Source organism: Lycorma delicatula, chromosome 2 (assembly GCF_047948215.1).
Source record: "Lycorma delicatula isolate Av1 chromosome 2, ASM4794821v1, whole genome shotgun sequence".
NCBI classification, from domain to species: domain Eukaryota; kingdom Metazoa; phylum Arthropoda; class Insecta; order Hemiptera; family Fulgoridae; genus Lycorma; species Lycorma delicatula.
In genome coordinates this window covers 140964656-140992316 of record NC_134456.1, presented here as the reverse complement: position 1 = coordinate 140992316, position 27661 = coordinate 140964656, and the positions used below count along the sequence as shown (strand labels likewise).

At 31.5% G+C, this 27661-nt stretch overlaps 1 protein-coding gene across 2 annotated transcripts in view; it reads right to left on the bottom strand.

Annotated features, from left to right (window-relative positions):
- The window catches only part of LOC142319272 (zinc finger MYND domain-containing protein 11), a 103922-nt gene that overhangs the window by 23831 nt on the left and 52430 nt on the right, over window positions 1–27661 (bottom strand). For both annotated transcript variants that reach the window (XM_075356351.1, XM_075356352.1), the window contains exons 7-12: window positions 25726–25886; window positions 21000–21115; window positions 18855–19051; window positions 13923–14039; window positions 10228–10374; window positions 873–1284 (exon numbers count right to left, since the gene is read on the bottom strand). In XM_075356351.1, coding sequence (XP_075212466.1) covers window positions 873–1284; window positions 10228–10374; window positions 13923–14039; window positions 18855–19051; window positions 21000–21115; window positions 25726–25886 — 1150 coding nt within the window. The remainder of the gene's footprint in view (window positions 1–872; window positions 1285–10227; window positions 10375–13922; window positions 14040–18854; window positions 19052–20999; window positions 21116–25725; window positions 25887–27661) is intronic.

Here is a 27661-nt window from a genome sequence, read left to right as displayed (position 1 = left end):
AACTGTTCTCTAGTAATAAAGAGAAGGCAATAGTAATACGTAACTACAGAAAAATATGCCCTACTGAAAACATTCAATATAAATATTCACACCTATAAATTGTAATATAACACAGACCAACTAATATATACAACTGAAGAACATAAATAGCTATACAATAAGTAATGGTCCCCTACCGTCACAGCTTAGCCATTAAGCTTATATTTTATTAACTTTGTATCAAGTAGAAAATTCTATTAACTTTGTAAAATTCGGAAAAACAAAAATTTCAATTTTTTGCTTATTATTAGAAAAAATTATATTTTCTACAAAACATAATCACAAAAACAAATAAAAAAAGTAATAAAGGTCTGTAATGAAAAAGGATATAACACAAAGGTTAAAAAAGAGTATGAATATTACTTTTAAACAATAGGTTTTTGTGGCTGTACACTGTCTTATAAACAGATAAATCTTAACTTAAAGTGGAGAAGGTGTATGACAACATAAATACAAAATGGCAACTAGCTAAAAAGTGAACCAGAGACCAGCCAATTCAGGAGCCACTAGAAAGCATAACACCAAATGGTAAGCAGACTATATCTAAAACAAAATTAAAAAATAATCTATTTTTAAACCACTATATCTTTTCTCCACAACTTTCCTTTTGCATATAAACAAACAAGATCTAATAATGATGTTCTAATGTTAGAAAGTTACAGACCATTCATTAACAGATACTATATACTTATCGCTTACAAAAAACTTAATTACACCTGGAACAGAAATTTAATTTACCATTTACTCTTTTATTTTTTTTTTAATCATTACATTTACATAATGTTGATGAAAAACGTAAAGGGGAAAATACTAAAATTTATAATAAGCTATACCTCTTCTTTTTGGAGTAGTAGCAGAATCAGTTGCAACTATGGCAGCAGCAGGTAACTTATTATTAGTAACTGGTAATGAATTCAATCTTGGACGACCACGTTTTCCAGGTATCTTAATAGGCTTTATTATTTTATTAGGTTTAGCATTTGTCACTTTTGGTTCAGTAACTTCAGTAATGTGAGATGGAATCTTTGGTGGACGGCCCACTTTACGTTTGACAACACAAGCCACCACCGGCGGTGTAGTTTTTACACTAACTACTGGTGGTGTAGTTTTATCAATCTGCTTTATTACAACTGATGAACCCTGTTCCTCATCGTCATCATCATCTTCATCCTCATCATCATCCTCGTCTTGGTCATCAACTGTATCTCCCTCCTGTTCAGGCTGTCTATCTTCTGGATCATCCTCCTGTACAAGTAATTAATAAACAATGACAGAAAAAAATTTCAAAGCTGGTAAAATTCCAAAAAGTTAGATACTGAATAACCATGCAACTGATGTAGTAAAACTGTTTTGGGATAACTGGTTTTAATGATTTTCTGCTAATATCAACACTTTTTTTTCTCTCTAAAAATCCATAAGAACATTGTTATAATTTTAATATAATTACTTTAATTGCATTATTTCATAATTTTCAAACTTTTATTACCTAAAGTAGTGATTATAATTGAACTAAGTAAAAATATAAGCTGCAATTAAATGTCATATAACTCTGAGTGATCTTACATTATAACACACTTGCAAATGAAACTGTAATAATAAAAACAATAATGTAATTAATAATAATATACCAATGCAGACAATTAAAATATACTTAAAAATTAATTTTCCAGTCTAACTCATATCTTTTAATTTTTTAATAAGTAAATCTTTGCTCATTTTTTATTGATGATTAAACATAGTCTCCACAATGCATATTTCACATAGAATCATAATATGCTAATTTCATAACTAAGTATTTTAAAATTATTATTAAAATTGTTAATTTTCATTTAGAGGAAAGAGAATAAAAGAAGTCATTTTGCCAACTAATATAAAATATTTTTTAATAAAAAATAACATATATTTAATATGGAAATACTGTTTCCTTTATTATTTTAATACAGAAGCTCCTGTGTTTTTACCTTTACTGTTCAATATGAAAATTTTAATTTAAAAAAAAAAGCTTGATATTGTCAATTATCTAGAACTTTACAAAATAAATTTTTCAAATAAGGCAAATTAAAAGAGCTTGTTGATACAGCACAGCTATACAGGAATTAAATATGTGCAGACATTTACAAGCAAATGAATATTTTATCATGAAGAGATATTTTATTTCAGTTATCTTGTTTGGCCTCCAAATTTCTTGATTTTTAGGTATAGGTTTTTAGCCTGAAAACCTCAAGAGGTAATTGAATAGTTGCCAAATGGCAGCTTGAAGGTAACAGTTAATCAAAGTGAAAGATTATGAACTAGAGATTGTCAATAAGAGGTAATTGAATAGTTGCCAAATGGCAGCTTGAAGGTAACAGTTAATCAAAGTGAAAGATTATGAACTAGAGATTGTCAATAAGAGGTAATTGAATAGTTGCCAAATGGCAGCTTGAAGGTAACAGTTAATCAAAGTGAAAGATTATGAACTAGAGATTGTTGTTAGTTAAACTTCTTAAACCATTTATATATTATTTTTCTGAATATCAATTTTATTCTTGGATCATAATTTTTTCATCTTCTACATGTTACTATTAGCCTCAGTTCAAATTTTGAAACATATGAATTAAAAGACAGCTATGTACTATTTCCTTTGACTTTGTAGACTTATTATTTGAGATTATGGCTTAGTCTTACTTGTGTTGGTTAGCTCTTCTAAAATGTTTTTGTAATTTGTAAATTTTTTTAATTATATAAATTTTAACAAATAAACTCATATAAACAGCTGGGAGATTTGCAGCCTTTTATGTAGCAAGTTCCTCTTGCTGCCCTCTCATGTATAATTTTGCACCTTTTCTATGTGTTATTTTTGTCAATATTTTAATATGCTACATACTCATGTTAAACTTTGTAAGATGTGCAACAGAAAGAAAAGAACAAAAAATTCATTAACAATTTTTTTACTGCTTTTATTTTATGATTAATTATATGAAGAAAGTACTATGCTGACATGATTTTCTTCTTTCTGTCACTTTGTACTGTATATTATAACTTATGTTTATTTGTCAGTGGATGTTCTTGTGTACTCTACTTTGTTGTGAAACTAAAGCAATAAAGACATGAAATTGTTTTTGTTAATGTAATAGTGTCCACCTCAACAGCAGTAACTAATCACAATAGCAAATAAAGTATCCTAGCTATACTCTTGAATGAAAATAATCCAATCTAAAATTGACAATAATTCATTGACAAACTAATGAAAAATCCTAATTACAAACACTTCTTGTATAGCGCATTTTCACAAAACAATGAAAAAATTAAAAATAATCATAGAACTAAATAATAATACAATAATATTTAAACTTTCTTTATTAAGTCAAGTAGAAAAAATTTCAATTATTCTGAAATCAATTAGTTAATCACTCATTTACAGTAACTATTCAGTAACAACATCAGAATACAAAAATAATGTGGTCCAATGCAAATAATAGAGGGTATATATTTTTCTTTTCATTCTGCCTTCTAGAAATTAAGAAAAAGTAAAATAATATTAATCCTTTCAATCTTACAGACTGCACAGATAAGTTTTTCTTACTATTTTTGTAATACAAACAAATTTAATTGCTTTGGTAAATGGAATCTTTCTGACAAACATGCTTTACATTTTAAAACAAAGCGCTATGTTTGATTACTTATTAATTTTTCAAGTACAATTTTTCCCATAGCAATAATTGTTTGAGCATAAAATTTCTTGTTAGTTATACATAATAATTAGAATACTGCAAAAAGTGAAATGTAAATTAAAATCAAAGTAGCTGTAGCAAAGGAAGCATTCATCAGAGAGGAAAAAATATTCTTATGTAGTAGAGTGGAGCTGGAATTAAAGAAGTATCTTGTGAAGTACCATGTTTGAATTGTACTTCTGCATATATGTGAATCATGGAAATTAAGGAAAAATGAAAAATAAATACTGAAGACATCTCAGATTGAAACAAATGGCAAAAGAATGATCAATAAGAATGTTTAAAAACATAGATGCTTAATTAGAACAATCCAGAATAGAAAGGCCAAACTGGCTGAAACACATCATGAGAAAAAGAGTTGATTAGAACATGCTTTGAAGGTATAAAGATATGAAAACAGACAAGAGTAAAATCTGCAGATCTAAAAGAAAATGGAAGCTACCAGAATTTCAAAAGTTTAGCCCGAAATAGAAGAGAATGGTTATGGATAATGCAAAGGACTTGCCTCAGAGCAGATTATATTATGATGATGGAGACATATGGCAGATTGTGAATTTCTATTTAAAAAAAAATCATTTCAGTTAATTTTAAATATCTGTAACATTTAATAAATTCTTAATAACTGTTTGTTTTTTATAAACATTGAAAATAACAAAATAATTACTTGCTGTTTTTAATTAATTTATAATAATAAAATGTAAAATATTTTTCACAGAAATGAAATTAAAAAAAAAATGAAATGCATCTGTCCATCATAATCATATAATTAGCTCTGAGGCAAGTCCCTTGCATCACCAATGAATGAATGGTGATGTACCAGAGTGGTACATCACCACTCTCTTCTATTCCTAGCTAAACTTTTGAAATCCTGGTAGCTCTCATTTTCTTTTACATCTACAGATTTTACTCTATTCTGTTCTCACATCTTTATATCTTCTAATAATATTTCAATGACTGTTCTAATAAACCCTTTTTTTCTCCTGATGTTTCACTTAGTTTGGCCTTTGTAGTCTGATTGTTCTAATTAAGCATCTATTATCAATCATTCTTTCGTTAAAATTTCTTTTACCCTGTTTGTTTCAATTTTGGATATCTTCAGCATTTTGGTTAGTTTGGTTAAACTAATGCCTCTCCTTTTATGCAAAACACAAATAACTGTTTCTTTATAAATGATTGATAATATGTGAGACAAATTGGAAGGAAAAGGTCAGACACAAAACATTGACATTGTGACCTCACCTGCTACAACCTATATGGAAGAAGCAGTGCCCGACCAGAAACCGGTAGGGCTGCAACCCCCGTCATGGTAAAGGTAACATAAGACTCAAGGCGCGAGGTGATCTCCTACTGCAATGGAAGAAGAAGGGACTGGTGCTCTGGAACAAATCGCTTAGAAATTTGAGTGACTTGTCAAAGAACTTAAGAGAAATATTGACAAAAAAGTTAAGAACAGCATTAAAGAGCTAGAAACAACCTCAGCATTGCTGTACCGTATCTGAGGAAGCTGGCTGATGCTAATAAGAATAGCGTTGGAGCTAGTCATGCAGTGACTATGCAGACTCAAATAGACACAGGTTGTTCCATTCAGGATGCGTTAGAGAATGGGATATCAGCAACAGAGCTACCGGAGCTTATAAATAAGAACTGGCCCAAAAAACCATTTAAGAACACACATGTGGGGACACCAGACAGGAATTATGGCACTGTTGTGGTTGTGGATATACACACCCGTAAAGCAGGCAAATCGATGGAGATATTTACAGCCAGGCACCCACAAGTGGCCTGGTTCCTTAGCAAAGCCAACATTAAAGCTAAGAAAGTTATGACAGCTACATTAGAAAACACATAACTGGCAGCACAACGCTAATACTGCGCAGATATTAGTAGAAGCATTTAATAAAATAAAGAACGACAACGGAGGCAATATGGATCCTGCTCAGGCAGAAGTATGTGGACAGGACTCCACTGTTTATGTATATGTAAGAAAAATCCTGGAATGTGAAGGAAGGACTGGTAGTCAATATCGCATTGCTTCAGTAGCTGGCAAACACACACCATCACCAGGAAGTGACACCACAGAAGGGACGAAACATAAATCCGAAACTATCGTGGACAGGCTGAGTATGTCCTATGCTGACCTGTTCATGAAGCTCAAGAAAAAAATTGCGATCCCAAGGTATCGGAGATACTGTCTATTAAGAAATGTCTTTCCTGTAACACTGAAGGACATCTCAACCCCCATAGAAAAACCATAAACCCAATCTTAACGTCACCTACCGTGTGACGTTACCAGTCGCCACACCACTCCCTCCATTCCAAGCCCTGAGGTCAAGCTTTACCAGAGGTCGTCTTTAGACCCTCTCACCGATTACATCTCACAGTCATCAGCCAGACCTCGGTCGGGATGCCAAGATGTAAATGCCTCGGCAGACATTTGCATCAGTAAAATACATATCAAATTTCGCCTTCACGTAGGCCTCAAACAAACATCTTCACATCCAACCTAACATGATTCCCATAAACTAATAACCGAAAACGTGGAAGCGTGAATCCCTTGCCTAGTCCAGATTCGACAGCATTATTCGTGACTGTGAATGCCTCAAAAATGAACAAGTTTAAAGTTACATCAGTGCTACACTCATGCCAATCAACATTATGTCTTACACAACATAGAAATTCAGATCTACACCCAAATAAGTTGACCACAGGTCACCTAACATGGGGAACGTAACCACATCCCAGTTCGCGCAGGAGCCAGAGACAAACCCCACACCCAACCCAATCCTATCATGGTGTCTCATGTGGCATTACAAAGTCACGATCAGGACTGCAACCAGCGGGGGGAAGCCATGCCCCCAGTCGCACAGGTTACCATAACCCAGAGGGCATGACCACCCCCATCAGCGGAAGCCCCAAATTGAATCGTAAACAATACCAACATAACCATGGCACGATACCAGTGCGCCTACCTCCAACCAATCCAATGACTAAGCCAGAACCCTAGCCACCCAGGACAGGACCCTACCATGATCGAGTATCTCGATTAAACTCCCTCTGCAGACCTACACACTGCAAGGATGCGAAGAAAACCATCCACTATAGACCACTCCTCACGGATCATCCAGTTAATACAGAGATCCAGAAGGGCATTTATTCTCTCAAGTTCCCAAACAGCTTGTGAACGTTCAACCTCGTATCAAGGACAGATGTAGAGAACGTGGTCCACTGTATCATCAGTTCCACAATCCAGGCACTTACTCAAATCCCACTAAACAAAACCTAGCCAAACTCGCCTGAAAAGCACCATGCCCAGAGAGAAACTGTGTTATATACTGATTAAGAGAGACCAATCCAATCACACCTAAATCAGAACTATAGGAAATACACCATGCCTGTAGCGAACTGTGGGGGATTTGTCCCACCTGACCTGCCAAGACTAAAGCCCCGGTCTTCAATCTCCTGCTTTCGTTCTGACGTCAATAGGTTATTTACCTTGGAGTAGTGTTCCTTATGTTCATTAGCCAAGATATCTAATGGTTTGACTCAGGCTATAGCACAGATTGCCTCCCGCAAGACTGTTCTATAACCACCTATAACAGCCAGCAAGAGGAGTCGCTGGGTTCGCAACAAAATGTCTACGCAATACCTAAAAGCCATGCGCAGCATACAGCATAATAGCTTCACTGATATCTTTGTAAAGGATACGCATGGTACAGTAATTCAACCTCCAATCAGGATGAATGACTCTATGGATTCCATAAAAAGCATCAGCGGCCTTTTTTGCTACATACTGTAGATGTTTCTTGAATCGAAAATTCTCACCAAGGATAACACCCAGGTATTTTTGAGCCATAACGTACCGAATGGGAAGACCAGGCATCAGAACCCAGATTTGTTGGGAAGCAGCCAATCAGCTCTTAAGCATCATCATTGTGGTTTTCTCTGGGCTGAAAATCATCTTATGTTGGAGAATCCAAAGTTGGAGTGTCTCACAAGCATGAGCAGCTTGGAACTCTACCTCAATACGGGAATCCCCTTCAATCAGTAGCAGCGTGTCATCAACATAAATGATGACATGACAACCACATGGCAACCTTAAACGCAAAATCGAATCGAATTCTATGATCCAAAGAAGGGGACTCAGAACACTGCCCTGAGGGCATCCTTTAGTAGGTCTGACGAACCCCTGAGCCGCCATCACACAGGGAAATGGACCAATGGCTGAAATAACTTGAGAACACTTCTAATTCATTTCATGTACACTTACACTTCTGCATCTAAAACAGAGCAGAGGGCCACCATAAGTTGTTCAATGCCCCAGTTGTCCAAAAAATCCCAAGGACACAGTACAGATAGCGTTACATGCCCCAGAGCGATAAACCGCAGCAAGCAAGGAGAACCAGAGGAGGACTGAGCAGCGACCAGAGTGGCAATGAAAATATTAAACTAAACATGAATCATGCTGCACTGGCGCAGGACTTGCTTGCCAGACACGTGGCAGAGACGAGCACAAACATCGCTCTGATCTCCGAGCCGTATGCACCACAACCACAGCTAGGTTGGATTATCTCGGAGGATGGCAGGGCAGCACTGCGGACTTGTGTGGCATGCTCAATGCACAACATAAAATGTGGGTTTGGATTTGTCAGGGCGAGAATCGCAATTGTATATTACTACTCAACGTCTCCCCAACATCTCCATAGAGGATTACAAGGAGATATTAACTGTCACACAGAGGGATATTTTGATCCATTGGCGGACTTTGGTAGGCTACACTGATGACCTCACACTGGTAGTCAACGCAGGCACACAACGGCATGCTTCCAACAAAATGTAAGTGACATACGAAATAATAAAGACTGGATGGCTGGAGTTGGACTTGTTCTAGCACCAGAGAAGATGGAGCTGGTCATTGTTACTGCTACTAAAAGAAGACCAACATTGAGGGTGATCCTGGATGGAAAACCGGTATTACCACACCCAGCAATCAAATACCTGGGTGTATGGGTAGACTCTAGACTTAGGTTTGGGGCCCATGCACTCCAGGCATGTGAAAAGGCTGTGAGAATGAGGAAATTTATAGTTCACTTTCTGCCGAATAAAGGGGGACCATCTCTATAGAGGAGTAAGCTTCTGACTGGAGTGGTGTATTCAACCCTACTGTATGGCGTCCAGCTGTGGTCAGATCTATTGAAGTACGCCAAATACAGAGGTAAACTTGAGTCTGTTGATAGGAGGTGTTGCCTTCAGGTGGCATTGGCCTATATTCTCGTGGTCTCACAAGAACCAGTAGAGGTTTTAACTGGACTCCTGCTTATAGATTTAGAGATTATACAGCACTGCAGGCTCTTGGAACTTCGATCACTGTCTGCACCAGAAAAGAAGAGAATGAAAAAGGAAATTCAAGATGAGTTGATAAATATGTGGCAGGAGTGGTGGGACTGATCTACGAAGGGTAGATCAGTAGGATACATCAGTAGTCAAAGCATTGCTGCCATCTCCCAGGTTCATTTGCCACGATGTATATAGAGTATCTACGTAACATTTGCAATCTCCTGACAAACTGCGTTTGTAAAGCTGTTAATGTCAGGAAGAGTGTGAATAAAAATTTGAGTTTTTAAATACACCCACAAAAAAAATCTGTTGCAGAAAAGGCTGGTGGGGTCATCATTGAGAGTTGTGCCATTTGGGTTTTGGTACCATCCTGCTGAAACCAAAGTCTGCCATATTCCAGATGTGACATCTCAACTCAAGTAGAAAGAATGTTTGAAGCATTTTGTTGTAATGTTTGATGTTCAGTTTCACAGTCATTATAATATTTAAAAGAGTAGGATCCAATAATTTCTGTGCTGAAATGGCACACCATACAACAACCTTAAGACTGTGTACTGGCTGCTTATAGACTTGGCATGGGTTTTTAGGTGCCAATATCAACAATATTGTTGTTTACAGAGGCACAGAGCAAGAATATTGCTTTGACACTGTACATAGTGAACAGAATGAATGACATAAAACCCAGAAATACAGTTGGAAGAAGACAGATGTTGGGTGACTTCAGAAAATCGGAAGATCAGTTCTCTAAAGCAGCAAGTGGTTTATAAATATACATCATTCAAATGGTATTTACAGTTAATAGCACTGCAGATATCAACTATCTTTTTTATCTGAATTAATCAAATGAAAGAGACCAAAATGTACTCACATAAGTAACTTTTAATTGCAAACTAGCCTCAAACTAAATTACTCTGAATGTAAATAGTAGATAAACATTAACACCAAAAAAACTTTCTACTAGGAACATAGAACTGAAAAACTTCATTTGATTTTCTTATTTTAAGTTCTATATTCCAAAATTTAATTATCTATGAACAAAATATTCTACAGCTAAGCAAAAAACCTTATTGACATTTCTAACAAGCACTCATGATGAAAGGAGATCCCCTTCCTAACAGATAATGTCTTATTAAATAAATACCTCATCTGAATCAATTTCACTTTCACTAGAACTGCTGTCTGGAGGAGGTGTAGTGAAATTATTAGTAGCCACTCTCATTTTTTCTAGAAGATCCTGATGCCGTTTCAATTCTTCACAGGCCTTATTCCATGAAGAAGTTCTTTTAACCTATCAGCATCCGACACATCAGTTAAAAATCAAAAATTAAAATTAACATTGCACTGAAATATTAATTTAAATTTAGAAATTAACCAAACAATAATGAATAATATTCAAAAAACCAAATTAGGGATTGTACCAGATACTGATTTAGTCAATACTTTCTTATACAACAGCTGTATTATTAATTTTCTAGGATGACTGCAACCTGATTTTCAGCAATCCCTAAATAATTTCTAATAATTTTTCAAACTCAGATTTTGTAATGGAACTTTGAATCATCATTAGTTCCAATGTCTTCTGTGATTAGCCGTAGATGAATCTTTAACATGACAAGTTCATTTAAACTACTTAAAGAGTAACGAGCAAAAGGGAGTATCAGCAGATATTTTATCTAGACTGTGCTGTAACTGTGAGGATGATGCCTGGCCTATCTATTTTGGCTGACACACAGGTGAATGATTTGTAAATGTTTCATTAGATATGCCTATGCTAGAATATGTGCAATGAAAATTGATCTTCACAACAGGGAGACATTTAGGTACGGCATGATTTCATAGATCAGGTTTTGAAGTAGAGGATTAATTACCTTGAACTAATGTTACGGCAGAACTCTTCAGGGCTTCAGTCAAGTGAAGCATCTAATTATGGAGAAACACTGGATATAATACTGCTTTTTAGGAAATAATTGTAATAGATGCTGATTAGAAATCCTGTTAATATCCTTATTGGATATTGGATTCACCCTTTCTTCCTACCTTATGACAATGAGTCTAGATGTTTAACTGGTTACGGGCAGAAGGGTCTGTCTAAAACCAGTCTATAGGGGCTTAACATTCAAAGGAAAAAACAATGTTCCAAACAAAAATGATGATCAAGTAGGTTAGATATGATGCACAGGATAGGGATGCTAGTGAGCTGCCTCTCAGAGGCCATCTCCCATCTCTACACCAAATATAACAATATTCTACACCTCTTTATTTTTTTCCTCTGATATTTTGTTTTAACATGTTCAGCGCCAATGACACATAAGTTGTGGCTTCTTATTGTTCATTCCCCAGCCCACGTTAACTGCAGTTATTATGTTCTACGTTGCTGTAGCAGTCAGACCTTCATTCACGTTCTTTATAATCTAGTGGCACGTCGTTGGATACATTAAAACAACGTAAATTTGTGCTTGGTCTCCAGGGTTTTTTTTTTTAATAACATGGCAGATGATGAAATATCAGGATCTTTACAACCGAAGAGTCAATGACTAAATGTAAAAAAAGTAATGTCCAACTTTGAATAAAATTTTTAGAAAATTATAGTAGAGATGAAGATTTTAATGTGATAGTGACTCATACTATGGGTGGGAGGATGATAAAGACTACGATTGTGAAACTGAAAAAGATAATGAAGAAAATATGATATTTATTACAGAACAAAATTCAATTGACGATGGTTTTGAAAACTTAGTTGATAAAACGATCATAAACAGACTCCTGTTGCTAATAACCAAACACCTACAAATTTACCTTCTAATTGGGGGCATCAGTACCACCAAATTTTAAAAATATCCCGTTTACTTTCATTCAACTGGTTAAATTTAGTTTTTATTTTTCTATGTAATCTGTTAGCAATTACGATTTGTATAAAGAATTTGTAGGATCTTGAACATAATGAATAAATAATAAATGTAATTGTATGTATCTATAATTTTATACATTTTTGATCTGTTTCACATAACAGTATTCTGTAGTTTGTTTCTGTATAAAAATTAAATTAAAAGTGTTTGTTTTATGTGTAGATAAGTCATAATAGCAAATAAAAACGTAAACAAGCTTTGACTACTCATAATAATAATAATAAAGCAGAAATATAGTAATAATAAAGAATAAGTTGTATTGCCAACTGAGAAGTACTAAACGACTGACACCACATGTTCAACCACCAGTACCATACACGCACTTCTCAATCACCAGCCTGCAGATGCATCGTATGGATACTTTCTTCTTTTTTTTAAATATAAATATACTTACTACACATAAATAAATAAAATTATAATAAAAAATCAGTTTGGATTTTTTTAATGATTTTAAAATATTCAAACCAGAACTGAAAGTGTTAACAGCTCCATTTTTCAAATCCAAAACAGGATGATCACACTTCAGTGGCTGGTTTGTGCGTGCACCTGTAAAAGTATTTCTATTATAGGCTGCACACACACACACACACACACACTCTCTCTCACTATATATATATATATATATAGTATGTAACTATAATTTGAATTTTTCTTCACATTCAATCAAATATTCCAAACATTTCCATAGTTCATAGCACCATTATAACGAGATCCAAAACAAAAATCGGTTGATGTGGCCTGTACATAAGACAACATTTTTTTACAGATACCAATAGCCCTCTAAAAAAAATAATGAATAGTGAATTAGAGTAAATTCAGTCTTCATAAAAAATGCCCAAATTTTCAAATATAATAAAGAAATTTGGAGTTTTACTTCTAAATTATATTAATAATTATTTTTTTCATTTTGTTTATGAATAGTTAATTATCTGGTAGATGAAAAAGTCTGGAACTGCTAGAGGAAAAATGATTCACAATGAACAATTTTAATTGAAACAAAAAACAAAAACAACTAGAGATTATGTTCAGTTTTATAATAGTATGATCCATATTTTATTATTTTAATTGAAATTATATGATATGATAATGGTAAACAAGCTAACTCTATTACGTAGTTTGTATGAAATAACAAACACTTAGAACCTGAGGTGTACTTGCTGACAAAATTGAAAAAAAGCTGAAGCAATATGTATGAAGTAATAATAAATTCAATTTCTATTACAAATTAAATAATGTAAACAGTACTGGAAGACACCTTCTCAGGTACATAGTAAGCGATGACAAGAGAAAAATTATTTTTGAAGTAGAGGAATAACACTGCAGATCTCTTCAGATGTATTAAACAAAGTAACACATCTAAAATGAACTATTTATTAATTATTTAAATATTTGATAAAAATTACGGGAGATTTTAAAAAAAGAAAAAAGATTTAAAAATCTAAACTCTTGTCCAAGATCAGAATATAAAATCAAGGCTTTAAAATTAGTGTGCAGTACTAATAGCTCTTCAACAGAACATAAATTTTACAATTCAGTGGCCAAATCATCCAAGCAAAAATTGACAATTTAAAAAAAAAATACTGGTAATTTAACTCTGGTAAAAATAGCACGCCGATGTAAGAAAAACTTAGATAATAAAGGTGTTATAAAAATAATTCAGCAACAGCCAGATTGATTTCAGAATACTTCTACTGTTCATATTATGCTCTTAGACTACATTTTAAAAGCGTCTTTAAAAACGCTATACTGAAAAGAACCAAAATTAAAGGTTCTAAACACTTATAAAACAGTTTTTTCTTTTGGGAATTGAATAAAGTAAAATTCATCTAAAATTATTTGTGTTAACTTCAGATTAAATATCTACCAATCAATAATCAAAGTATAAAAACACTTGATATTAAAATTAAATTGAATTTTATAACTAACGTACTTGGAGAGTGTGTATGTTAACTGAAATTGGTCTAATGTACGACTTTTCAACCAATGCTCTTTGATGCTGACCTCCAAAAAAACGTACATCATATTGTTCACCTTCTATTTTAATTACCTGGAAAAAAAGGTGATATAAAAAAAATTTACACATAAAGAGTAACTGAAAAAGAATGCTGGCATTTTTAAATTTAGTGAACATTCAATACTTGTATTCACAAATTCCAAAAGTAACAAATTCCCAAAATCCCTGCATATTTTTTTTAATAACTTTTTTAACAACCAAAGAGAGTAATTAACAGAACTCATTGATAATTAAGAAAAGTATTTTGATTATTAGATCATCTAGACTTTATTTTTATTTAAATATTTTATATTGCTCAGTTTGTAACTTATCGCATGCTTCCTTGTCATATATATGTGGTAACTTGTTAACATCAGAATATTTAAAATAATTTCCAACTGACACCTCAACAAGGAAATGTTCATCAATCTCCTTTGACATTAACAAAATACAATCAAAAAGTAACATTTTAGAAAATGGAAAGAAACAATTGGACTGTTTTATATGTCATTGTGGTCAGCACATCAATCATGTTGATTCCGACATACTAGCATAACAAAAATTAACACTAATGGAATATCCCTCATACTATCTTTCAAGCTTGGTATATCAGATTTTTAATTATTTCTTTGCTTTAAATTGACTTTGGAGTTACAAAGACATTATCACTGCTGAAACAAAGAAGCTGAAAGAGCTTCTAAGAAGATTCCATCAATGATTACACACACATTATACAGGAAAAAGTAAATAGCTCCCAAAGAAAAAACTTTAAAGAAAGTATAAAACCTTTTAATGTATAAAGTTTATAAAATAAAAATATTAAAATAACTGTTTTAACTAATGCTTTAAATTTTTTGAAGATTCAAGTTTTTACAAATGGTTATGGTGTTGTTTGTAAGTTTATGCTTATCATAAAGTTCTAGTATTATTGTTAATGTTATTATTAAAAATTTACCTTTATTTAATTAAAATTTTTGTAAAAGTTTTCAGCAGACACTTTGAATTAAAAAAAAAAAATTTAATCATAATTTATTAAACAAAAAAGAAGTTTTAATGCATGGATCTCCGTCAATACTTAAAATATTTAAAGAACATAAACAATAAAAGACAAATATTGGTAATCTATCTGGTTGCTTATCTTTCATTTAAATAATTAAAAATGAGATGGCTGTTACTATTACTTTTTTAAATGTTAATTTTAAAAAAATTCCTAGTTTATAAATTGTTTTTCTTTATCAGTCATCATTAATAACTACTGTAAATAACCAATATTTTGTATTCTCATATCTCATCCATGAAAGTATAATACTGTGTGTGTACTTTTTTAAACTGAAGTATAAAGTACGATTGTGAAATGCCTCTTAAGTATTTTTTCTGACTTATTTACATAACTTTCAGTCATGATAAATGATAGAGACATTCTTATTAATAACTTTTTGTTTTATGCATATACTACATACATATGATTATATTATTTATATCAGCAAGATTCTCTGTTTTTAATAACTCACTTTTCATTATTTTTACAATCTCATTAACTACAAAACATTTTACATGTTGGTTGTATCATACAATTTTTCCACTTTTTATCTGTAGCTTCTAGCTTATATGCTCATACCTATTTTTACTTTGTATTTCTTTTTGGTTTATTTTTTCTTAGCTACATACCTACAGTTTATAAAAATTAATTATATAAGTACAATTATTTAAATTAAAGAGGTCTTTGGAAGCCTCATTACCTGGCTCACCATACTGTTTGTTTTTCTTACTTTTCTATTATCCATGTAACAAGGCAAGTACTAAACTCCATATAAATATTAAAAATTTATTTTAAATCTTTAAATATGGAGTATATCACAAAGTTCTCCTGGAACTATCATAACCTACTCTACTCATGAAAATAATGTTAAAGTTTGTATAAACATATGTCCTAAAATGCTTGGTTTGCGAGTTACGGCCAGTGAAAGAATTAGTTCAGATTTCTGCTACCCTGGTGAAATGAGGTTATACTGGAATTTTTAGGATATTAATTAAGGAGCAGAATTTCTTACGGTTATTAACCTGAAAAATAAAATAAAATAGGTCCCAGAACTGTATCTGCAGTAGTTTTTGAGAAACCTGGGGTGAAACCCAATAAATTAAGGGTAAAAAAAACTTTTAAACAAAATTTGTAAAAAATTTAAATATAAAAAAAAAATGCTATAACATAAGTTGAATAAGACAAAAAATGTTAAAAAATTTGAATTTTATTTAGAAACAGTGCAATAAACCAAAGTATACCAATATGTACCAGTTTATAATAAATGCTCAAAAATGAGCCCACCATTTTCAATACATTTTTTTGGCATGTTTCTATACTGCTTTTGTTGCTCTTTTTAGTTCTTCAGGGATTACCTTAAGTTGCTCAGCCGCATCCATAATGCAGACAATTAATTCCAATATTTTGACAATTTGTATTCCACCAGTTGCAGAACTACAAGCAAAGCGGACCGTCTCATGAGTATACATGTTGAACTAGCTGTTTATGATAAAGATAAAACTTGTTTTAAACGTCCTCCAAATCATCAAAAATAAAAGTACCCAAACCACTTAGAAAGACGTAATGTACTGATGCCTGGACTGTGCTGAGATGTAATGTACTGACGCCTGGACTGTGCTGAACTGCATCAATAATAATTTCCTCAATAACAGGGTCTGTCTTGTTATACAGATTATTCATAGCTGGTATGAATACTAGGTACTGAACCTATTTTCCAAAGATTGCGAAAAGTCGCACTAATTGTTTTGGTATCTGGAATCCTGTGATGGGAAAAATGTATTTCATATTCTACCGCAGCAGCTGTAGCATTACCATTCACACCCAAAATGAATACCATATCAGCATATGCCTCTGTTGTAAATAAGTATGGCATTACTTCAACAGCAGACACATTCAAACTAAAATTCACAGAAAATCTACACTAACGACAGCACAGTTCACAGTGCCCAATTTATTTAATGTAGCTTACAAAATGATTTAAACATTAATACAGTATTGTGCATTGTTGATCAGCTGTTGTTATTTTACCACTATAATAAAACTTTGAAATAATAATTTTTCAAATAATTTATTTATTTCTGTCATTAATAAAAAAATTATTATCTAAGTAATTTGAATTTATTTTTATTTTACAATTGTGTAATTTCCAGTTTTTTTAAATTTTAATAGCAATTTTTACCAGTAAATTTTGTTTTTACAAATTTTTCACATCACTAAAAAATAATTTCATTTTTGTTTACATTTAATATGTACTTTTCTGGCGAATGTAGTAACTTTTTCTAAATAAAATATGAATTAATTTTTCAAATTTTTTTTCTTCATCTATTCAACTTATCTTACACCATTTTCTGTCAGAATTTTGTTTAAAACTTTTATGTGTTTTATTACACATTTAACAAAGTTATTGCACATCTAACATACAAAACAAGATTTTTTACCCTAATTTATTGGGTTTCATCCCAGGTTTTTCAAAAACTACTGCAGATTCAGTTCTGAGACCTATTTTATTCAATTTTTCAGGTTAAAAACCATAAGAAATTATTAATTCTGCTCCTTAATTAACGTCCTAAAAATTCCAGTGCAACCTCATTTCACCAGGATAGCAGAAATCTGAGCAGTCTTTCACTGGCTGTACCTCGCAAACGAAAATTTTTATATATATATATATATACAGAGTGTCCCATAAAACGCAACCCATCAATCACTATCACTCATCCATGAAATTTCAAAAGTCAAGCTTGCTCCCTTACTCATTACTGAAATGAACTTGTCCAACATCTGAACATCGCGGCTACGCAGTAGAACACTACCGATAGTAACAACAATGCAATCATAACGTTCAGTGTATTGCTAGAGACAAGATGGTGTTTTCACTAGATGAACGTGTTTTCATTGTTGAGTTGTACTTCAGTAAGAAATCGGTGGTTGCAGTGCAAGGTTTGTTTCGCCATAAGTACCCACATAAACCAGCTCCTAACAAAACATCAGTATTAAGGTTAGTTGCAAAATTTAGAGAGACTGGTTCTGTTAATAACAAGGAACACAAAAGATCTGCGTCAGTGTTGAATACAGATACAGTCACTGAGATCAGACCGATTACTCGCCTCACCAAATAAATCGATCAGACGTTTGTCTGCTGAAATTAATTTGTCTAAATCAACTGTTCATCGGGAGACCAAACAATTACAATTATGACCTTATCGCATTCAAACGGTAGAATTGAAGCTTGTATTCAAGAAGATGGCAGCCACTTCCAACATTTACTCTAAATGTAAGGTAATGGATGGTAATAATAAAAATTACCTTTACATTTACACATGCCTTTTTATTATTTCAATACCTACCAATATAAGGTTGGGTTGCATTTTATATGGGACACCATATTTGAAGAATTTTACATATGTTTATATCAACTTTCCCATTATTTTCACAAATAGAATAGGTTATGAAAGTTCCGGTAGAACTTCTTGATACAGTGTATATTTATTATCTAGCTAATGTTTTTCTGCTTTTGATATCTTTACTTCAACTATTTTATGTAGTTTTACTTCCTAAGTAGCAAAATTATCAATCTTTTACTATCCAAATAAATTAACTTAACTTTTCATTCCTCTTATAGAGTAACATTTATTACCTTTATTTACAGTTATTAATTTTCAAATTTCTTTTTTAAATCAAATTTAGATCTTAGATCAGTTTTCTCAATAATCATCGTCAATTTTTTTTCTCCAGTAGCAATTATTCAGTTAACTTCAAACATGTAATTTTAATATAAAAAAAGACCATTACAAACAAAACATGTAAAAAGCCAAAACGATAAGCAAATATACCTTTGCAGGCCAGTAAGGGAAGCCTTTCTGTTTAGCATAAACAAGCATATGAGGCGGCCTGCACGGTTTACAAAACCAATGCTTATTAGTCTTCTCATTTGAAACTCTGTAACAATCTCTGCACTGTCTTATCTCTTGCAGATCATATATACAGTCTCTAAGCATTAATCTTGCTTGATCTGCCATCACACTGTGAACTAAAAAAAAGGAATGAAAAGGATTAATAAACAATTTCATGCATTATAAGCATGTAATATAACTTTACACTCACAATAATAAATCTTCAAAATTTATTATAAGAAGCACATAAGGTAATGTATGTTAATATTTATTATTAGCTGATACACACTACAGTAATTTAAATTACAGAGTATAAACAGACGACCCTAAGAAACCATAATACATACGATAAAAACATTTCATCATCACCTAGAATAGTTCAAATGTCAGCCTCTAGCTTAAACTTGCGACATAATGCTACACAACAGATACAATCCACACAGAGATGGTGCACTGTCAGTCAGCAGTCGCAGCAAGCACAAACTGTGCATCTGTTTGAGCCGTCAGATATCCATGAGTGAGCCTGGTGCGCCCTATTCACAAACAACACATAATAACCCCCTCTCGACAGTTAATTCTACATGAGAAGCTCTACGGTGAACAGCATTTTTAATTGGGTGAACAGAATTAATGTTACTACAGCCGTCCGTATAAACTGTATCCCGGTTTCATGTTACTTATAAAATTTGTTTTTTTAAAATAACCAGATTTGTGTTTTTTTATTATACTGACAAAGATCAAAGTAGTAATTAACGAGAGAAGGCTGCCAAGCAAGATAACAACATGAAGCAACAGTAAGGACTGGAGGTAAATGCATATTTAGAGCTGAGAAAAGGCATTCAGCTCTGGTGTCTAGAGAAGCAGTAGGTCTCATCTGTTCCTGGTACTGATTAATATGCTAGTTTGAGCCACAGACAAAGGTTGGATGAGTTGGCTGTGCTTTAATGCAAGCCAAATAGGGGCATATCATTTGCTTCCGCCTACTACAAAGAGATGGCTCATCACTGTCCACTGGCAGACTCACCACTAGGCTTGAACAGAAAGTACCAGTGGCAAGGCAGATGAATGAATGATAAACTGCATCAAGCATCTTTACTGCAGTGGCCCACGCCGACAAATAAGCCACGCAGCTGTAGGAACAGACTGAAGCTTGATAGAAGCACAATATGCATGTATGATCAGTTCCCTAACAGGTATTAGATAGAACTCTCAGCATGTCTATTTTTAGACATTTTACCTTCAGCTCCTTTGAATTATGTTACCCATGTTAGTTGTTGGTCTAACGACATTCCAAGAAATCTAACCCACGTGCATGCCTTAACTGGTTTACCATGTAAATATAGTTTAGGGTCAACATGTTCCGTCAATCAGGAAACACAAATTCACTTGGTTTTTTCCACGGAAAACGTGAATCTAGCAGATTTATACCACGATTCTAAGCAGGTTATTGTGTTTTGAAGCAGTCTCTCACCAGTAGGTAACATTTTATATACTATGTAAATAGAAAAATCATCTACAAATAAAGAACACATAACTGGTTTTCACACGCAGTTTGTAATATTATTTATGGCTACAGCAAAAAAAAAGTAACACTTGGACACTTTCCTGAGGTACTCATATGTAACTACTATAATAACTGTCAAGATTACAGATGTAGTATATTTAAACTTAATTTAAAATGAATTCCACATTATTTTAATTTAAACTCTTTTAAATAAAGATAAATTTGAAAATTTGATTTTGTTCAGATAATGTAATAATTCTTGGTAGTATGTAGGTCTTCTTTTATGAATCATTTTAAATAAGCAATTATACACATTTATACAGAATTATTTATTACATGTAGTTATTAGAAAAAATTTATAAATAAATATTGAACTAGCTGGCCAGTTGGAGTACTGGTCAGCAAACTGGCTTCTACTTCATTTTATTCTAGGTTTAATTTCGAACAAGAGTCGCACATTTTTATTTATTTCATTCTTATTATCATAAAAAATAACAATTATCATTACTGGAACTTTCATAAAAAAAAGCATTTTTTTATACATTTTAAACAATACCTCTACAAACAAATAATATGCTTACCTCCATGTAATATTACAACATTGTGCACAATAGTCTGAGCATCAGCTTTAAACTGTTCCAAATGTTCATATTTGCCAGCTTCTGCTTTACTCTCCATCATTGGAAGATCCATATACCTAAAGAATAAGTTAATGAATTAATATTTGCTGAAATATTAGCAATCTATTAAAAAAAAAAATATGCTCTCAGAATAAATTAATATCATAAAAAAAAGAAAATTCAAAGTGTAATACAATGCTCTACAAAATTTTAACCCAAGTTAACAAAATAATATGTTAAGAATAAATTTCACTGAACCATGTTTCAATTCATAACCAGATTATGGGAGTTTTTAATAGCAGAACTGGAGTAATTCTCTAGCCATTTGGCCAAACAATGCCATGCATAAAACTTCGAATATGAAAAACAAAGCAATGCATTAATTCCATTACATATTCAATTAATAACTGCTGCATATTGCTAACATACAATTTTGATAAATATAATGAACTCTCTCCTATTAAAAATGAATTTAATTACAGAAACAATCTGTTTTTCAATTTATTATTTTTTTTAAATTGATAGCTTACACATGTTTATGGTTACGTTTGGTTTACAGTATAGTTTATAAGAAGGCTATGGCTTCCACTTATCAGGTACCCAATATTGTAAAATATCTTTCCAATACCTCAATTATTGTGGTCAACATATTCAAAATAGAAAAAACATTTCCAAAATGGAACTGGGTTTCATCTGGTAGAGTGCTCTGAATATACTTCATTTAAAAATGTAACTTGAATAAGGTAAGAACAACAAACATTTAATTACAAAGCTAAAATATTACTTATTTATTTAACAGTAGTAAGCCACAGGTTGATGCCTAATTATGGTTATAGGAAGAGAAGAAAAAATTAAACATACAGCTAAGTAAGATGTTAACTTAACAGGAGGATGTATAAAACTGTCAAATATGAGCAGGTAAATAAAGTACAGAAGATAGGTTATAAGACTAAGGTACAATGATAGGCAATTCTTTCAGCTACATTGAAATAATCGATTTATACAACCATATTCTGAATAATTATTAAACACACAATAATTGAAGTGGACAAAATTAATGTCGCAGTTTTGGTACCTAAGTCTTTCCTATAGGAAATAGTTTTGTAGTCCAAAATAAAAATGGTATACAATTTTCTTTATCAACTGCTGATTAATTAAGTCACTGCTTTGCCAGAATTCTACTTTTATTATTAAGATTAAAGCTTAATATTAATAACTTGTATATTATTTCACATAAAACTGCCAAAAATAAAAATATAAACAGAACCTCAATTGAAAATATGGCTCATTACTAATCTTAAGAAAACTCATTGTCTTAAGTATTTTAAGATAATGAGTTTTCATGTCATAAATAATCTTTAATTCATCAGAAAAATAGAACTACGCCAGCTGATCACATGTTAAGGAACCTATATTAATCTGACAATGAAATAAGCAAAAAGAATAAAAACTAAACTAACGTTAGAACAGAGTAAGCTAAAAACTGAAAATACAAAATATAGAAAGTATTTAAATAGAAAATTGAAACAGAATAGACAGGAATGGAAAAATACTTTAAGCAGTCAATCGATACAAAAAAAAATTTTTTTTCAAACACAAAGATTTTATTAGAACATTTATTGCTACACTATAATGCACGTGGCAATAGTACTGCACTGGTACTGCTTAGGGTAATTATATTTATATTGAACCAAGGAGCTGAAAAGATTAGATTGTGGAACTAAAAAAAAAAAAAGCACTCAAAATTACTGAAATTATGTTGTACTATAGAACATTACTAGTTTTTTTTTTAGTGAACTTTTATCAATAAGTCTTTTTTAACTGTTCAACACTAATATTTTATTATTAGTTTTTGCAAAATAAATCTAAGAAAAAATTTAACCAATAATTGCAAATTATTTTATTTTGGTTTAATACACTTTACCCAAAAATATTCTACAACTTTATATAAATATATTTATATTTCATACATATAATAACTAAATCATGAAAATTTTTTTGTATAAAAAACTGATTAGATTTAATTTTTTAAGCTGATTAGAAAAATAGCTTTTTTCTTTAACAATATGCAGATCACATGATTTATACAATATATAAAAATGAATAATAAGCATAATACAAATATTGGAAAAAAATAATTTTGAATTAGATTGAGAGTGAAAATATGCGAGTTAGATAAATATTTATCAACATTTGTACCTAACTTTTGTTTTCTTTGAAAGAAAATGTTAACACACTTTCCTTAAAGTACTTATTATTTGTCTAATTCATAAGAACTGGTGGCTTTTTAATAGATACCTTTTCAGATTTATACTTAAAGAAAATTACTGTTTTTTTTGTTTACTATGATGAAAGTTTTTATTTTTCAAATAAAAATATTGCTGTTCACACAACCATAATATTGAAACTAACTAGAGTAAGAAGATACTAAACACAAAACTAATTTAGCTGAAAAAAGTAAAGAAATGTGGGAAAAAACATTAAGTATTAGCAATCCTCATATCAATTTCAGAAATGGTACAGATAAAAAAAAGATAAAATTGGTATCATGTCTTCAAACACAAGCCAAGTACATACATACATACATTCAGCTCCAAAAATCAATTGTTCTCAAAATTTGTTCAATAGTTCATAAATTTTTATTTGATTTATTTATTTATTTAGCATAACAAAATACCAATTACAGTCAAAAATTACAAACAAAATTTAACAAATTAATATAAGCTACTGATTCTGGAGTCGCCATCAGGAAATCTTCAGGATTCCCTTCATAAGCTGTCCTAGGGCAAACTTTTTTATTTGATAATTTTAATTGATAATAGAAAAACATTAATTTGAATTTTGACCATTACTAATCAAATTACTCCAACATGGCAGCTATAAAAATAATTCAACTACTATAAATTAAAGGCAGTAATGGTCCATATATGCAGAGAATCCAGATAATTGGATTGCTTTTCAAACTAGTCTTACAAGCATATCTATAATGTAAAATATTAAAGTAATAAAAGGCTTGTTATAAAATGCAATAGAATTCAATCAATAAAAGTAAACAAGATGGTTATATTTTTCTAATGTCATTAAAGTATGCCAATAAAATAAATTAAAAATATAATTAAAGTACTTTCAAAGTTTATATTGTGAAATGTGCAAACTGATTTAAATTACATTTGAAAACCTTAGCGTTCTAAATTGCAAATCTAGAAGATTAGCTAACTACAAGGATATCTACGGTTAAATGAAGTATTATCAGATACACCCGAGGCTAAATTACAGGTTTTTCTAAGTCTGTTGAAATGATATTCTGATTTTTGTTCTGAATGCAAAAGAAATTACATTTATTTATTAATTTAAAAATGTATTTATTTATAAATGGCTTGGGTCACAGTAAAACATAATCTCAAAACCACCCTTCTGATCAATTACAATTGTTTTATCTTTGAAAGTTACTTGTGGTTGAGGATGTGAATTGCGCATTTTCTTCATCATAACTTTTATGTAGGATAACTATCTGTTTAGAACGTTTTTTACTTCTAATGTTAAAATAGAAAACATTTTTAGTGTAATAAGATCACAGATTATTATACATGACATTAATACTTTCAAACTGATAACTAGGTATGTATTTAATTTTTTATTCTTATTAGCCAGACTGAACAAACATTTTGCACAAAACATTGATAGTTTAATATTACTTGCTTTTAAATTGATATTCTCAACCAATAATAACAAAATTATTCAGTCTTAAAATCGTATAACCTTAATTCCATGAACAAGGAACAGTATGTAATAACAAGAGTAATTAAATTCTCTACCTTTTTCTAACATGGGCTTACATTTGAAAATAATGCCAGTTTTATTACTTTCTAGAGATCAACTAGAGTAGTTTAATTAACTACTCTAAATAATTTTAATATACAAGGTAGGTTTGTTTGCAAAATTAAAACAAAGTTCAAAAGTTTAATGGTTAATTAAAGCATGCACAATAAACATTAAAAAAAAAATCAATAAAGAACAACAAAATATAACCCCGTAGGGAAAGACACCCTCCATGTGGCAGTATCGGTCGCCACCCACCACCCCCTCTGTACCTAGTCCTTATGGGCTTTACTGGAGGTCATCTTCAAAACCCCAAAAAAAGGCATCTCTCAGCCTTGTTCTTCCCTCAGTCAGGATGCCACAGATGTAAATACCACATGTGATATTCACATCAGTGTACTACTAGGAAATGAACTGTTTAAAGCAAAACACATGTATGTCAAGTCTTGAGTGACATTTAGGTGACACACAGGAACTGAAATTAAAAACACAACTATCTACCCAATAGGCTAGAAGTTCAGTTCAACACACAACCATAACATAACACAAAACAAGAAATAAAAATAAACTTAAAAATACATAAAACATTACAAAAACATCAATCAAACCTTATCACACAAGAAAAACAAAATCAAGGCACTAAAAAGACCAGGCGAAACCCTAAATTCCCTCAGCAATCTGTTCTTTTGCCAGATACCCAATGAAAATTTTCAATGATTACCCATTCGGCCTGGTTTTTCCAATTCTCACGGAGATCTAATGTCGACCCCATAATGTCGCGTGACAAATAGTCTCCGTGCACAGAGTAGAAATTTCAGGGAATATTATTCAGCAACAAAGTCTACCTTTTAAATAAGTGCATACATACCTGTAAATAAGGTACTCCTGTCGCCAATCATCTTTATCATCAGAAACCCATTTAATATTGCTAGGCACCTCAGAGCTAGGCCGACGTGCAGCTGTCAGCCTATCTGTTACATAAGGTGTTTGCATTGGCACAACTGGGCGCTCAGTAATAGAACCTGGCATCTAAAAATAATACATTATAAATATAAAAATTCATAACTAAAATAACATACAGTATTAAATATGCTTATTTTATTTAACACTTACAGTCCTGGACATTTTCCCCTTGCTTAAAATTTTCTGAGCACTGCATCAATATTTTTGCCGTGTTTTTTTGAATAGCACTTATAATAAACCCAAGCAACATGATGTAAAATAGGCCACTATAACCTGAAAGAATGTTATTTTCTCTTCAATTTTATGATCAATATCGGTTAATCTCTAATCTCTACTTTTTCTATTAATATAAATTAAGAAAGTAAAACCTTAATATTAAAAAATTGAATACCTTTTTTTTAATAAAGTAACACAATTATAATTAAATTATGCACTTTGTTTATTAATAAACTTTAATTTTATCTTATTTAATAATAAATGATTTGTCTAATTCTACACAAAACGACAATCAAATATTCAAAAATAACAATTCATAAAGTGATGATGTACTTTTTATTCAAATTAAAATAATATGTTCAGAGTGCAATACTACCTTACATCTCACTTTATCCTTATAACCTTATAGACACTTTAAATTGACTTATCAGATTTTTTTTAATAACATTACTGTAAACAGGGGATTGGAGGGAATTGGATTTCTGTCTGTTACAGTAACTTCAATTGGATTTCTGTCTGTTACAGTAACTTCTAGTTCTTAGATAAACATTTTTCAAAATAAGCATATTCATAAAATCAATCAGTCCTTCCTCTTGAATATAAATCATCTAAGATAATCCACATCAATATTGCGTGAATAATATTTTAAACCAATCAGTTACTATTTTTCTAGTTTTAAATTCAGCAAAATACATTCACTAGTTGTGTTAATGAAGATGGTACAGATTTTAGAGGTGGTTAAGTTTTTCAGTAAAACATTTTCTGAATCGATCAAATGTATAGAATAATAAAATTATCTTCTACATTACTTTAACTACGGAAGGGTACATCACAGTTCTGAAGCGGCAGGGGCGTTATTTTATCACTATTTTCAAATTTGAATAGAGTTCAACTAAAGATTTTTATCATTCTACAAAGCTTTTCAAAGAGAAGGATTTTCATACAAAATTTCTATTTTTTCATTTTAACAAACTGGGATTTACGTATTTAATGCTTAACTATTAAGACATAAACATACTGTTTCAACTCTATAAATAATTTTTTTCCTCGTCTTTGAATGCAGAAATTTTGAAAATATTAATTTGCTTACAGATTAATATTTCTAAATAAGAAAGGGGGGTCTCAAGTATATTGTTTAAAGAGCTCATAAAGCTCAATAATAATTATGTTTGATATTTTCTATTGTATTCTGTCCTAGACTGCTGGAGAAACAAAATCTTTTTTAAAACCAAGTATCACTGGCATAGAAGTATTAAAAGAGGATGAGTAGCTCTAGATATAAGGTAAAACATTTTTCCAACAGAAAATAAACTGCATACAGTAAACAATTTGCACTAATTTTCTAATAATCAATGGGTTACCAGTGAAATATTTAAAAAATAAACCATTCAAGTTGTTTATAAAGATGTTTTTTTATTACAGAACAGAGGCAGTGTATAATGTCTGCTTCTAAACACAGGAGATGCTATTAATTTAATGTAAAACACTCATTTCTAGTCAGAAATATTTTCTCTGAGCACTTACATACTAATATGGGACAGTATGTTTAACCCAGTGGAAGGCAATAGGAAAACACTTAATTCCTAATTTTCTTAGTATGCTTGACTGTTACAATTGTTCTGAGA